The following is a 14,333-nucleotide window of genomic DNA, read 5'->3' as shown; positions in this document are numbered from 1 at the left end:
TCGGTCAAATTGCTGTTTATTTACTTTTTACCCAGAATGGTTTTCTAAATATTTATGTTAAGGAAGACTATGACCGCTACACTTCTTCTGGTCCCCAACTGCAACCTGCCAAAAAAATAAATGAATAGAAATAACTACTTATACATTGCTCTACCTCACGAAATATGCTTTCTTTACTGTCTTTCTCAAACTGAAGGCTGACACTCGCTTCTTATAGAAAAGTGTGTTCTTATAGCAAAATGTGTTCTCGCACGTCGGTGTAATTGTTATTGCTATTGACACCCTTTCTCCCGACACAACTTTATTAGCCGCCGTTTATATAAAAAAATTGATAAAGATGAAATGTTCAAAGCAAACGAAAATTCATTTTTAACATTATATTCACCGAGCTTAACATTTAACACCTTTATTGTGTGTCTTTCAAAAAGGGTTGTTCACACAGGCCAATCAAAGTTGGCCCTGGGTGAGAAGAACCGCTACAATATTCAAATGCTCAGTTATCCTTTTTCCTTTGAGTTTCTTTCGTTCGTACTTTAACTGTGAGCATTGGCGAGCTTTATTTTGTTGTTTTGATATTAATTTGTGCTTTGGAACCTTTAATCTGGGCATAACGTTATACTCGCCACGCCGTTTGTTACCCCGAGTAGGCGAACCAAAGTTTTTATTATATGAGAAAAAATCGTCTTGCTTACCAAGGTTACCCTTCCTGCGGACAGAAGACAGCTCGCCCACCCGAGTTGGTTGAATTTTTCAAAGAGAAAAGAGAAAATATAGCTTTACCAGGGTAACTCGGAAAGAAGATTGACGACTAGGCTACCCGAGACCATATGAATGCGCCCTTAGAAGGAGCCGTATACGTATATCGTTGTTTTTATATAGACTTCTTTCAGACAAACTGCTATCTTCAATTCACGATCAAGAAAATGTTTATTAAAAAATGAAGCAATATGATTTAAGCTATAACGACTTTTTACCTCTCTTAGCACTGCTTGCAGCTCAACTTGCAGTTAGGCTTCATCCAAATAGCATTTTTGGTGCATTCACCCTGTTGGGCCCATGCGGGACAACTTTTATTTGAATCTGTACACGTAGATGGTTTAGGACCTGCCAAAAGTAAAATGTTGAAAATTATAATAAGGCTGACTGATTTTCTGATCAACTAGCTGAATGTCTGTCAGACAGACAGACAGACAGACAGACAGATCGAACAACTCACTAGATGATGAGCAAACGGAATGGCTTTACTACCTTCCCGATTGAGAGACCGTTCATAAATTTATATATGGCAGTACTTTTCTAATTTAGCAATTTAACCATACAAGCTGAAATTGCCTTTGCAGTAACGTGTTCGTGTATGTGTCGTTGCGCGAAGAAGAAATTAGCTTTATGCTTTGCCAAACGTCAATACTATGGTAATACACACAAGAACATTTCTCAACTTGCAATACAGTATTACTGCCCTAAAAGCCGTAAGAAAATGTTGCAAAAAATACTTGGTCGTCAGTTATAATTCAGTGTTAATTCAAATGCAAGAGAATAAAGGGCGAACGTAAGGGACTGGTCATAAAGTACAGAGGGAGGTGGGCTATGAAAAATTGGATCTCGATTTTTTTTTTTTTTGAGATTCTGGCGTGGTCCACAATACTGATTTTGGCTGGGGGGGGACTAAGTTTTTCTGTGCCACTTCAGGGGTGGGTCGCCCCAATTGACCGGTCCTTAAGCGATACTATAAAAACAAGTTTCGATTGAGTCAATCGAATCAATTTGCTTTCAACTTAACAGATGCAGGTGACTAATATGCAAGTAAAATTTCAAACTTCGTTTTAGTGTTCCTTCTTCTAGCTTTCTTGATCGCAACGAACCCCACTGAGTGAAATTGCAAAATACTTGAGGTACTTACTGCAAACTTTGCAGCTTTTTCGACAGTTGACTTTCATCCAAGTCGGATTCTTTTCACATTCGCCATTTTTAGCCCAAAGTGGGCACTGGACTTTGTTGCTGTCCTCACAACTTGAGGGGGTTATACCTGCAATAATCATGCATAAAGCCGGAGGTAATTGGACAATTTAGAGACGAAATTCTATACTGGTTGTAAAGAAAAATGCCATTGAGAAAATATTCCCATGATGGGAAGTTTCAAGTAGTAGTTGATGTGTGTCACTATAGTCGCAAAGAAATAAATCTTACTTTCACATATAAGAAAAATGTATGGAGGCTGAATGCGTGCGACTGAAATATTATTCTGAAAAGAAAATCCATTTCGATAACTTTCGGGTGAGATACAGGCTGCGGTCACATCTACGAAGTAACTTAAGTTTAACTATAGTAAGTCTCAAGTTACGTGACGTCATACCTAACTATAGTTAGTGTTTTCGGTCGTCTTTGCGGTCACACCAATGCAGTTAACTATAGTTAGTTCTGATTAGGTTGTGAATAATTTGGTATTTAAATTAGTTCATGACAGCCCTTGTTGTTTATTTGTGTCCAGTTGTTCCTCTATTTTTTCAAGTTTTGCACGGCATTTCGGCGTTGAAGAGAATAAAATGAAGTAAGGATGCTAGAAACCGAAGAATTCGAGCTTAATTTTTGCTAACATTGATGATATCTAATTTCTTGGCATGTTGTTTTTCTTGTTTTCCTTCCCTTGACGCTTTGTTTTGCAAATTTATGTTCATCTCGCACGTGCGAAAAGAATTGTCGCATTCTGATTGGCTTTTCGTTTGCAAACTTAAGACTAAGGGCCGAATCGCACTAGCGGACAAGTTTTAAATGTCATAACATTTTTTACAAAAACAAAATTGTCGCGACAAGTCAGAGACATTTTGAAGAAAACAAAAGGTGTAATTATTAGTACAATAGCTCTGCACGTGCTTCTGCCATCCCTGTACATTTCTCAGCACGGCCGTCTTGGGCAAACATCAAATATGCAGCACAACGCGGTAAAAAAATTTAAAACAATTCGCATTTAAAGTACGCGTGTTCACATGCAGTAGAATAATGAGCCGTCTCAAGATAACTTTTTCTTTTCTCATTCTTACATTTGACCGAAACACTTCACTTATAAATATGCTTTGCCTCTCGCGAAAAGATTTTGCGGCTGGATTATGATAGTGAGAGCCACATCACGGTGCATACTATCCCAACAACTTTCGAGTGCGTGTTGTTTTTCGGTGCAATTTGGGCCAAACACAATAGCCAATCAACAACGTATTGTTACCTGGCATTACGAGGGGCATGGGAATGCGACTTGTCATGAATTGTCCTGCCTTGAGGCAGGACTTCGGCCCCTTTGATGATTTGTCCGTTTTGACAAAATTTGCCCTTGTCCGACAAGTCGTTCGCACTTGTTTTTGCAATTGTTTGACAACATCTATGGCGCGTGCAACGCGGACCAATCATAAGACAACTGCTTCTTTGTTTTCCTGAAATGTTGGACAAGTTCTAGGTCTCAAAAAACGCACTCGCACTTGTTTTCTGTAACAAGTGACACGTTAATGATGAAATCTAGCAATTGTTACAAAATTTGTCCGCTAGTGCGATTCGGCCCTAACCCATGAACCTTGCTTGGGTATAACTATAGTTAGTGTGTATTGTTTTGGATCAGCGAGGCGTAAATTTTCTAACTATAGTTAGGGCGAACAGAGAAGCGGTCACATTACCGAAATAGCTAACTATAGTTAACGCCGTCCTAACTATAGTTAGCAGTCTAGATGTGACCGCAGCCACAGTTTATTGAATATTTCGCTCTAAAAATCAATCAATAATTATTTGGTAACGTAAATAGTCGAGAAAGAAAAAACATGTATTTAGATTGACTTTAAAGGTTTTCATTGTAATCTTTTTGTAATCGAAACAAGTACTCACGCCGACATCACTAGGTAAGTAACTTTTAACATAGGCGGGTAATGAAATGTAATATACGGTTCTTGTATACTTAAAAGTTTTCTTTCCCACTACAAACATCTGAGATAAATAGGACTATCTGTTTTACCTTCACAAACGTGACAGCTTCTCTTGCAGTTTCGTTTCATCCAGACTTCGTTAGCAGAGCATTCTCCTTTAGCGGCCCAAATATGGCAGGTGTAAAAGTCATCTTGACAATCTGATGAACGATATTCAAAAGGCTAAGACTAAAGCCATACGGGTGACCATGAAAACTTATTTGCATATCCCACTATGTATCTGCTTTCTTCCCCTTTTTTTTTTCTTTTTCTGCATTTAATGAATACTTTTTTTACAACAAAGGCACTACATAAATACGATTAACAAATAACAAATAAGAAAAAGAGAGAGAAAAAAAAAATAAATGTCTGTGCGCTCCCTCTACAGAAAATTGAAATTAACTAATATAATTCCTCGAGTTACAATGCATTACTTAAATTAACTTATTTATTAATTTCTTTACTTAAACGAAGCCAAAATAAAGAAATGTTACAATTACAATAGTGTGGGCATTTCTTTTTATGGCGCTTTATTAGTCTCTATCGAAGGCATTGTTTGTGTCGTCATTTATGGCCTTTCTTATATTGGAGAAGAAGCAATGAGTGATGACCTAAAGAACGACTGCCAGGGAGACTAGCGCTTTGAACGACTTAACTCACTTTGATGCAGAAAAGGTGACAAACAAAACAACTATGCAAATATAGAAATAATGCATGGACGGCTTGCTTACTGCATAACCCGGGGTCGATGTACACGTCATCGATGGCAATATCGGAGTATCCAGTTTGACCAATTTTGCATTGTATTGTGAGCTGAAATCAAAGCACATGGTGTACACGGAATAATCAAGCTGAAAAATACAATCTTTATTATTTACTACAAACTTAAACAATTAAGCTATTTTCCGAACGAGATATTTTCTCTTGCAGATTTACTGTCATTGTTTATTAATGACTTACATTCAAATCTGGACAATTTCAATGACAAAAATAGCTCATGTGCACTAAAACACATTGTATAGCAGCAAACAACCCGATTGGCCAAGTTTTAAAACCGCAAAATAATAGCCCAATTTCGATATATTAAAATTCAGCCTAAAACAATAGACCTCAGGACGAGGCTCCGGGGACCAAACTATAGAGTTTGTGGGGTTTATTCCCCGGAGCCTCGTTGTGATGTCTATTGTTTTAGGCTGAATTTTAAAATATCGAAATTGGGCTATTGACTGTATGTTAGTACAGCAGACCGTGTTTCTCGTTGTTCTCCAGTGTTTTGTATTTTAATAACAGATTTCGAAAAGTACGAAGCGTGATACAATTCGAAAAATCCCAAAACGAACAATATTATTAATATTATATTAAGTAGTTTGATGGTAGAAAATATGCTGCTCTTACCCGATACGATAAGCCCAAAGGAACATCAATGTTCCCGGTCCCCTTCCTCCATTTCATGCCTTGGTTTCCATTTTTGTAGAAAATAAACCAACTCTTGCCATTCGACAATTCCATCTTGATTGACAGGCTACCCATTGTTTTACCATACATGGTGTAGTAAAACTTGAGACACTGTCCTTCACGTTTTGCTGCGATCCACGGGCCTACTAGGTCAGCAGTTTCGCCAGCCACAGTTCCTGAAGATTCCACGTAAAGGTAATATCCTGCAAAATTAATTTATTTTAATTTATTTGATTTTTTTTATTGTAAGTTCATCAACCATTTTCTCTTTTATGTAATGGTAGGCTGCAAATCAGTCCCATTTTTTTCTCTTCCCGATGTCGATTTTGGAGCCTGTACAAGGACTTCTTAATCGATATAGATTACATCGTCTTTTACAAATTTGAAAATCACCCTCTTATGGTCTCTTATATTTTATTATTAATTATATCAAAAAAAATAATAGCGTATTAGGGCCAAAAAATTGCTTATGTGGTAACAATATACCCAGTAAAAAAAAGAAATCAAAATCAAATATCAAGCAATGAACTGATCAAATGAACCTCACACCAAATATTAAGTCAAACTTCTATCGAAGAAAGATTCAAAAATCAAACTAAAATCCAGGAACGAAATTGAAACTCGCCGCATAATGGGTCTCATGCGAAACATGTATTGTGGCTTACATTTATCTTTAGATTATTTTTTTAACGGGTTCGCATAATTCTGACAAAGATGTAATTCCTGTTGCAACAGGATAAAGAAGAAAACCTGAGTCCTGCTTGACAGGAGTCGAAGACATGATCTTTTGCGCATCGGTTGGATATCCTAACCATCGAGCTACAGGGAGATTTGTGGTCTCTTGAAGCGATTTATTGTTACTAATGGAAAGCGAGAAAACCAAGGCAAATAACACATTACCTAGACCACTTGTGTGATCTTTCATAGGACCTGTGTCTACGGTTTGTGTGTGGAATCGATTTAAGTCCCAGTTGAGGTTATCTGTGTACGAATTACGCCACATCCCCAGGCGGGAATTTTCAAAGTCCGTGTCGTCGTTGTCTGTCGATAAAGGGAATAGGGTATTAAAATCTAAAGAAGATACGGGATCCTTAGTCTTCTGTGAGAAACACAGACAAGTTATCAGTAATATACTGCGCTAACGTCAGAATGGATGTAGTACCCTATGTGAACCGAGACGTTTCTGACGCTTAGCCCACGAGGGCCCTTTCTTGGAGAGGGGGAGGGGTGATAAATCGCCTATAAAAATAAATAACAAGAGCATAACGTAGGTAAATGCGGCTGGCAGATAATTGATTTTGAAAAACAAATAGTTAGCTCGAAAACCAGCACTTCCGATGGATGACTTGCCACTCTGTGAAAATGCAACTGATTCTTTTCCTTTATTATTATACTACCTTGAAAATAGACGCAGTAGTTATTTTGGCGGAGGTTAATTACGAATTTAGAGTTCTATCTAGAGGGGATATGTTGTGAATTGAAGATTCTGGTACATGAGTAAAATATACTCAACAAGTGGTAAACTCTGTTAAATCTACATAAAAGCAGGTAGTAAACTAAACATATCATTTACTGGACCTTCTACTATTGTTGAAATTCGTCACTATTTGCTTTGTTAATATAGCTCACCAAGATGGCACCGTTTTAAGATGCACATTTGACTATCATTTTCACTGCCTGGGCAAGGTTTCCCGCCATGAGCCGGTGGAGGATTGGTGCATGTCCGTACTCGTCTTCTGACGCCGTCATTACATGTCTTACTGCAAGACTCCCACTCAGACCAGCGGCCCCAGTGACCATTGACAGGAACTGTTAGGCAAGCGGGAAAGTTAACACGTTACAGTCACGAAGTGGTACTATAGTATTGCTGATGTCATTGTATGACCGAATAGAATTATGGTCAGTAAATGGAGCACATAGTTTGTGTGTTGAGTTAAATCTGGTCTTTTAGTGTTATTATTGGTTTAATCCGAGTGTTTCACCGCCCGTGGACCACTAAAGGGACATTAGATATTAGTCTAATTTGAGGAGGTGAATATAAGAATGCGACATTCTTATGTTATTGGCTAAGAAGCTCTGGTTTATGACGTCATATTCACCTCGCCATTCAGGCAAGTAAACATGGCGGCATTTCCTGAATGAAATTTTCGTTCATTCGAAAGATATCACGTCAAGTCCGGAGTATTCAAAACATTTGGAATTTTGAAAATTGGCTTCCAAGGCTTTTGAACAGAAAATATTTTCAAGAGATGGTTCTCAAGACATTAGAATTGGTGCTTAGCACGGTGGTATTGGAGATCACACGCGCGGCCACATGAAACACAGTGGTAGATCAACAAATTATTGACGAAAAATTATTCAGTTCTCTTCAGATCAGAGCTACTCGACTCATTTCAAGAGGATTTACACAATTGCACAAAGGTACTAGATATCTGTCTTTTCCGTAGTGTTTGTTTTGCTTCTTTTATTGCTTAAACTAAAGTGAAAATTGATGAATTAAACTTGTTTACTGTATCTAAGCGAGCACTGTGTTTTTGTTTCCGTGTTTTAGTTCTTTATTTTATAGTTCTTGATATTACCTCTGAATTAGACTAAACAATAGGACAACAGAACGAGGAATACAATCTAAACATAGGTTTGTTCTTTGTGACGTGTCCTGTGTCTAAGAAGGAGCCACAATTATTCCCTCAGCTCAGTGAATCTCGGCAAATATTCGTCTCTACGAATATTCGCCGAGATTCACTGAGCCTGAGGCGAATAATTGTTAATTATCCATGCATCAAAACGTTAGGTAGGGGTAAAGTCTGTCGAGAGCCTATAGCTAGTGGCCCATACAGGCCGAAGCTAATCCGGTATCTGTAGCATGAAATGACTAGGAGTAAATCTACTACCCACTGGATGGGATGCAAGTTCATCGCAAAGTTTTTGTTGTAGTTGTTGCTGTAGTTGCTATTGACGTTGTTGTTGAAATAACACAAGCGACAGAACGATGTTTAAATTTTGATATGAGTAATAATTTGGAGTCTCTCGAAATTCCTCATTCCATTAAGCTAGCTTCAATTTCACCTGGGCATATAGAGGCAGGGCACTTCTCCTTTTGAGTTTCCACTCCGTATGCATTCCCTTTTCCTCCACACGATTTGATATTCCCTGAATGGTAGCAGTACCTCTCACGGGTTCGATAGCAATTGTCATCACACGGCGTCCATCCCGACCATGAGGTCCAACCATACGATGTAGCTGTAAATAACAAGAAAAATTGATTTTTTTTTTCTCTCGTAATTCGTGTCGCAGTTCCTCATACAAACTTTTACTTTCAATATTCCTACTCCTTAATTGTGTGAGGTCTTCATTTTATAACAAGATATTACATTTAACTTGCCCAGCCTCAAGTTGAATAATAATAATAAACAAGTAATAAAAGATAATAATGATGATAATGATAATAATAATGTTGATGATGATGATGATAAATAAATTAAAAAACAAATAAATAAATAAACAAAAAATGATTAGTCGATAAATGCCCAAATTACTTACTCTGACAGTCGTACAAAGCGTTTATTTTTACCGCATCTCGCGTACTGAGCTTGAAATCCGGAGACTTAAACCTCATATTCTCGTTCCCAATAGCCACAATGGTTGGTTTGCCGTTTTTAGTAAATGCCATTCGATCATAGTGCATGATTGATTGATAGTCATAAGACACGCCCAGATCATCGATCGTCTTCCAACTGTACTTGTCAAACTGGTCTGAGAAACCTTGCGAAAGTATAAAGTAATGCATTTTTTCCACTTAGTCATCTCCTTGCTACATAAATAGATGTCTAAGTTTGCACCGGGAGGGGAGGAGGGTGACAATTTTCATAAAAAAATTGACCGGATGATTATCGAAAAATTTGAAAAGAAAATCCTGAAGGTAACAGGATGGCGTTTTGTGGCGTTTCAAGTTCTACGACGCTACATGATAAAATTCATGACGAACCCCTGTTAAGCTGACAACACATGTTATTAAAGCAATCACTTTCAATCTACTTGTGGGTGGCAGCTTAACCCTATTCAGACCGGGGGGGGGGGGGCTTTTGAGGTCCGCGCTGACTTTGAACTTTTATAACTTTTTTAAGATTTAACCAAACGCTGCCAAACTTTCTGAGTTTTCCTAAAATTTATCTGGCAACAATTTGGTAGGATTGGATGATGTGTCAGGAACTTGACATCACCATGGCAACGGCATTTAGACAGGCATGTTTTTTCCAAATTTGTAATTTTGCGTGTTTCTCTTAATAAAAATCAACTTAAATGGAATTATTTTTACATTTTTACGGGTTTAAAGCACACTTTTATTCATTTTGAGTACTTTGCAGTGTTTGGGTGGTTTTCTGGCATTTTGGAAAAATTTTGAAATCCAAGATGGCGGATCCAAGATGGCGGCTGCTTTGACATCATGATGTAATTGTCACGTGATGTGACGTCACCATACCACGTGACGTATACCAAAAGAAAGAGTTTCGGACGTACAATACATCTTTTAAGTTTCATGGTGATTGCTTAAATATTCTGGAAGTTACATAGGGGAGGCTTCCGAAGCCCCCCCCCCCCCCACCTGGTCTGAGAAGGTCCAAAAAAGCCCGGTCTGAATAGAGGCCCGCAGGGCCAAGGAAAGTCATTTGCGATTGCGCCGCATCCACCCCACCCTTATTCCAGGTTCTGGATGACCCCCACAGACCCCCCTCCTTATCTGAAGGTTTGGATTCGCTATTAATTTGTCAAAATGTCTATAATAGTTTTTCAGCATAGTTTTTCGTGCAAGTTTTCTTCATTCAGTAATAGCGTATTGAAAGAGCTCTTTCATGGAATTAAAATCGCTGGAACTTTTATATAATATATATTTTTTTAAATTAGTTCACCAAAAGGATTTTTTGTTTCTATCGCGGTATTCTCCATAAGCAGCTGCTTTTAATACGAATGCAACTGTAGCAAGAACTGTGGACACAGCAGTTTTTTTTTCTTTCACATTTCTTTTTTAGAACAATAATGAATTTTGCAGATTTTTTTTAATACTGAACGAGGTTGAGAATATATCGTGATCTAAATCGTGATTAAACTAAAACGATTTGTAAAAAAAAAAACTTTATCAAGTATGGGCAATGTCAATGTGACACCTTTCTTACCATCTAGAATGTTCTCCCAATTTATCTCTACATATTTATCTCTATCGATTCTTGCTTGTTCGTGGAAGAAACCTTAAGTGCAAAACAAAATGCTAGTTAAAATTAAGCAAATAATTAGTAATTAACAGTTATATTTGACGAGGTCGAGCAAAAATATCGCGATTTGTCAGTCGGGAGCAGATCAATATTATTTGCCGAAGCCAAAGGCTGAGGTTAAAAAAATGAAGTTATGGCTTCCCTGCTCTTTTTTTAACTTGGGCCAAAAGGGTGGGCAGGGGCGCTTTTTTAAGGAAGGCGCTTGAAATTAATTAAGTCTGTTCTTTTGATGAGCTTTAAAAATTAAATAAAAGAATAAAAAATTAAAAACATGTAACGGGCATAAAATCGGAATCGAATTCTCTGGATGTGGAAAAGACTGACAGGGACTCAACGAAGAAGAATTGTTCTCCTGTATTAGTGCCAGTGGAGCTGAAGTTGAAGAGATCATAAAAGTGTCAAAAGAACAGGCTTTCCATGTGATTTCTTTACCAGTTATGAAAGAAATGAGGAGGGCAGGGGGGAGGCACTCATTTTGCTACTTTGCTTATTCGACCTGTAGGAAGGGGTTATTTGAGAAAGGGCGGTTATTCGTGGAAATACGGTATTAAATAACCCAATTTTCTAATATAATCTCTATGTTGAGTAACTGTAGTCCAATACAAATAAATCTACTGCCAGTCTGCCGCGCACAAAAATTTCGATAAACACGTCCTAATTTTAGCAAATAAATGCCCGCTTATTAACCTTTAGACTAAGAACCCGAGTTTTCTATGAGCAAAAAGTGAAAGAGGCGCAAATTGTTTTAGCAGAAACTCTAAAGGATTGCAGTCCAAAGCCTACAATTATCCTTTTAATTGTCCTTTCAAATTAAGGAGTAACACGAGCGCGTATTTTGTCAGCGAATAGAAAACAATGGGATTGACCAATGGGATTTGTTCATTTTACATAGAACGCGGCTAAAGTTCTACTAATATCCATGATTAATATATTATTATCATATCAGTTTCTAACCCACGGCGTGCATCATCTCGTGAATGATTGTTCCAACATGATTGCAACCGTTCCCAATGGAGATTAACTGCCTGCCTGGTTCTGCGTATCTCTTTCCAACCATGGATGAGCATCTAGCAAAAGAAGAGAGTCGTAAAAGTAGGGAAAAAGAAACCCGTTACTTATGGATGGACTGACGGTCGGACGGACGGATTGATATATTAAATTTGATCACAGTTGATTAAAATCCCGTTTTTCTATCTTTTTTAAGACAATTCTCGATTTACTCTCATTGGTTTTAATTTGGATTTTTTATAACTTTAAATTAGATCATAAAAACGATGTATTTAATTAAAAAATATGTTGTTACATACCCATCTTTATTTCCAAACTCAATGTAATTTTTGTGATAGCCACTGATGTAATTTGCAAATCGTATGCACGTCTTGCTGTGAAAATCCTTAATGGCTTGTTGGACATTTGAAGTTATATGACCTAAATACAAAATAGAATAATGAATAAAAAAGTGTTATGCACAAAGTAGTCGTTGCTGTCATAGCCGCATCAATAATTAGACCGTTTCATCAAACTCGTCAATAAACAACATCAGGAAATAAAAACAGTTAAAAAATATTGTATATGAACTTAAGGCTGTTTTTGACTGGGCATAGGAACAGGCACACAAGAACAGACACAAGGGCGAATGCTTAAACTTAATATTAAATACCCCTTGTTCGGTGGAGAAACCATACCAAAACTGACATAGCGGTATGCAAATAGTTTAAGCTTATCTTTTTATTTTATCTTTTTTAAGTTTTGTTTTCATTCGGAGACACGAGCATGGATTTGTCACTCTTTTTATCCGAATGTATAAAAAAGTTATCTATAACATAAACAATCAGCAGGCTAGAACGCGGAAATTAACACAAGTATACATACTCATGTATAAAGGAATCCTGTACGGTATAATTCGACTGGTCCACAACCTCTTACGTTCTCTTACGCCATTTCCGCTTTGCACGTAACCCCCCAATTCAGGATCCAGCTCAATGTCGCCTTGATAAAAGTGTGACATGTTTGCTAAAAGAGTAAACAAATTCTGTAAGAAGACCGACTTTATTACAGATTTACGCTTAAGTTGTAATCAATGATACGTTTTACCCAGTTCGGGATCTCAATCAAACAGCCTAGTAGGGGAGTGATATCACAATGTTCTATATTGATAAGTACTCAATGATATAGTACCATGGAAAATAGCGAGTTGCGCTTCTCTGAGACATCTAGTGTAATCCGTCTATTCTGTTTTTCGAATTTCATTAAACATTATTTCGGCCGTTCCAACAAGGTAACCGCACGAACAGTCGAATGGCTTTTATTGGTTTTGTTCGTTATTTCCTTGTTTTTGATTGGTCCAAGGCAGCGGGATTCTTATTTTAGCCTGCAAAATACGCGACAACATCCGATGAAATTATTATCATAAAAAGGAAACTGACCTTAAGGGGGTCCATTCACCCACAGCCTTGCACCACGCTTGGGGTATTAATTTGCATGTACGTCCTAATTAATCTTGTTTATTGCCCTAAAAGTGCATGCTCGTGTAGGTTTGGACTGCTAGCCTTTAGAATTTCTTCTAAACAAGTATACTAGGCTTAGCCACAAGTTGCTTGACAACTTTTCTTCTTTCGAGCAACTTTATTCCTTGCAAACAACTTTTTGCAACATTTTGTAATTTCTCGTCCGAAGATTTCCGAATATTTTTCGAGTTTTGTTCGAATGCCTTACGAAAGTCTCCGAGAATTTTTCGACCATTTCCGAAGATTGCTAAAGACTTCCGAGGAAGCATTTAAATTCATCAGCAAGCATTTAAATTCATCAGCAAACATGACGTCATCGGTATCGTCACGATTGTTCTTTAGTAAAAGAAATTCTTGTGGTTCAACAAATTTTACCTTAAAAAATGTTATCTTCAAAGGAAAATTAAATGATCATATATTTAGAAAATGTTCTTATTCAAACGAAATGTTTTGGATTTCTTTTAAGAACTTTCCAGCAACTCTTTGGATTTTTCAAACAACTTTCAAGCAACTTTTTAAGAATTTTCGAGCGACTTTTTGGGAAATCTCAAGCAACTTTTGGCTAAGCCTAAAGCAGACCTCTCACCTTCGTTTTCGGCGATTGTTAACTCGGCTGCGCCTCGTTGATTTTTCTAATTCGCTCATAGAAAATTCAGGCTCGTAGTCTAATCATTAAGTAAAACACGATCGCGCGCTATTTGTGCTTACAACTCTAATATTAAGACCGGGAGTGGGGGAGGGGTGTGTGGCTTTTGAGGCCCGCTCCAACGTCGACGATGTGCAGTTCAAAACGATTAAAGATATAGCCATCAGTTTCGTTACCTGTGTTTGCGGCTTGGATCCCATGAAAGACTTCATCCCCCAGACTGCTATTCTCAGGCGTTTGTCTTTTCTTTCTAAGGTGCGCCATGTTCACTGCCAAGATGCGGCCATGTACGGTGTCGTACTCTGGAATCATCGAATTTGTTCGTTTATTATTGCAATTGACAAAAAAACCTAAACAATCGCAAGCATAGGGACTTCAGGAAAAAAGCGCTTATAATAAGGCAAAAGTCCGAGAGAACCTCCAATTCATTGAGCTGATCCTAAACACCACGACGTTTTGACCCTCAATCTATTGGTAGAGTTACTCACGACAAATGTAAGTTTTGGCAGGGCAGAAT

General features: G+C 37.7%; 1 protein-coding gene across 1 annotated transcript; it reads right to left on the bottom strand.

Moving 5' to 3' along the window:
- Positions 1-12,635, bottom strand: LOC144665698 (uncharacterized). The gene is made up of 14 exons (XM_078526989.1): positions 12,536-12,635; positions 11,971-12,091; positions 11,618-11,730; positions 10,568-10,639; positions 8,937-9,158; positions 8,463-8,636; positions 7,026-7,205; positions 6,297-6,437; positions 5,337-5,599; positions 4,673-4,754; positions 3,992-4,102; positions 1,901-2,026; positions 975-1,104; positions 1-105 (listed from the first exon to the last, which is right to left on the bottom strand). Exons 1-13 carry the CDS (start codon positions 12,537-12,539, stop codon positions 980-982), a joined length of 1,734 nt encoding a protein of 577 aa, XP_078383115.1. The 5' UTR covers positions 12,540-12,635; the 3' UTR covers positions 1-105; positions 975-979.
- Positions 12,636-14,333: the final 1,698 nt, after the last annotated feature.

The sequence above is a fragment of the Oculina patagonica genome, chromosome 9 (assembly GCF_052425735.1).
Source record: "Oculina patagonica isolate OP01 chromosome 9, crgOcupat, whole genome shotgun sequence".
In the NCBI taxonomy this organism is placed as follows: domain Eukaryota; kingdom Metazoa; phylum Cnidaria; class Anthozoa; order Scleractinia; family Oculinidae; genus Oculina; species Oculina patagonica.
This window is presented reverse-complemented; position numbering and strand designations above follow the sequence as displayed.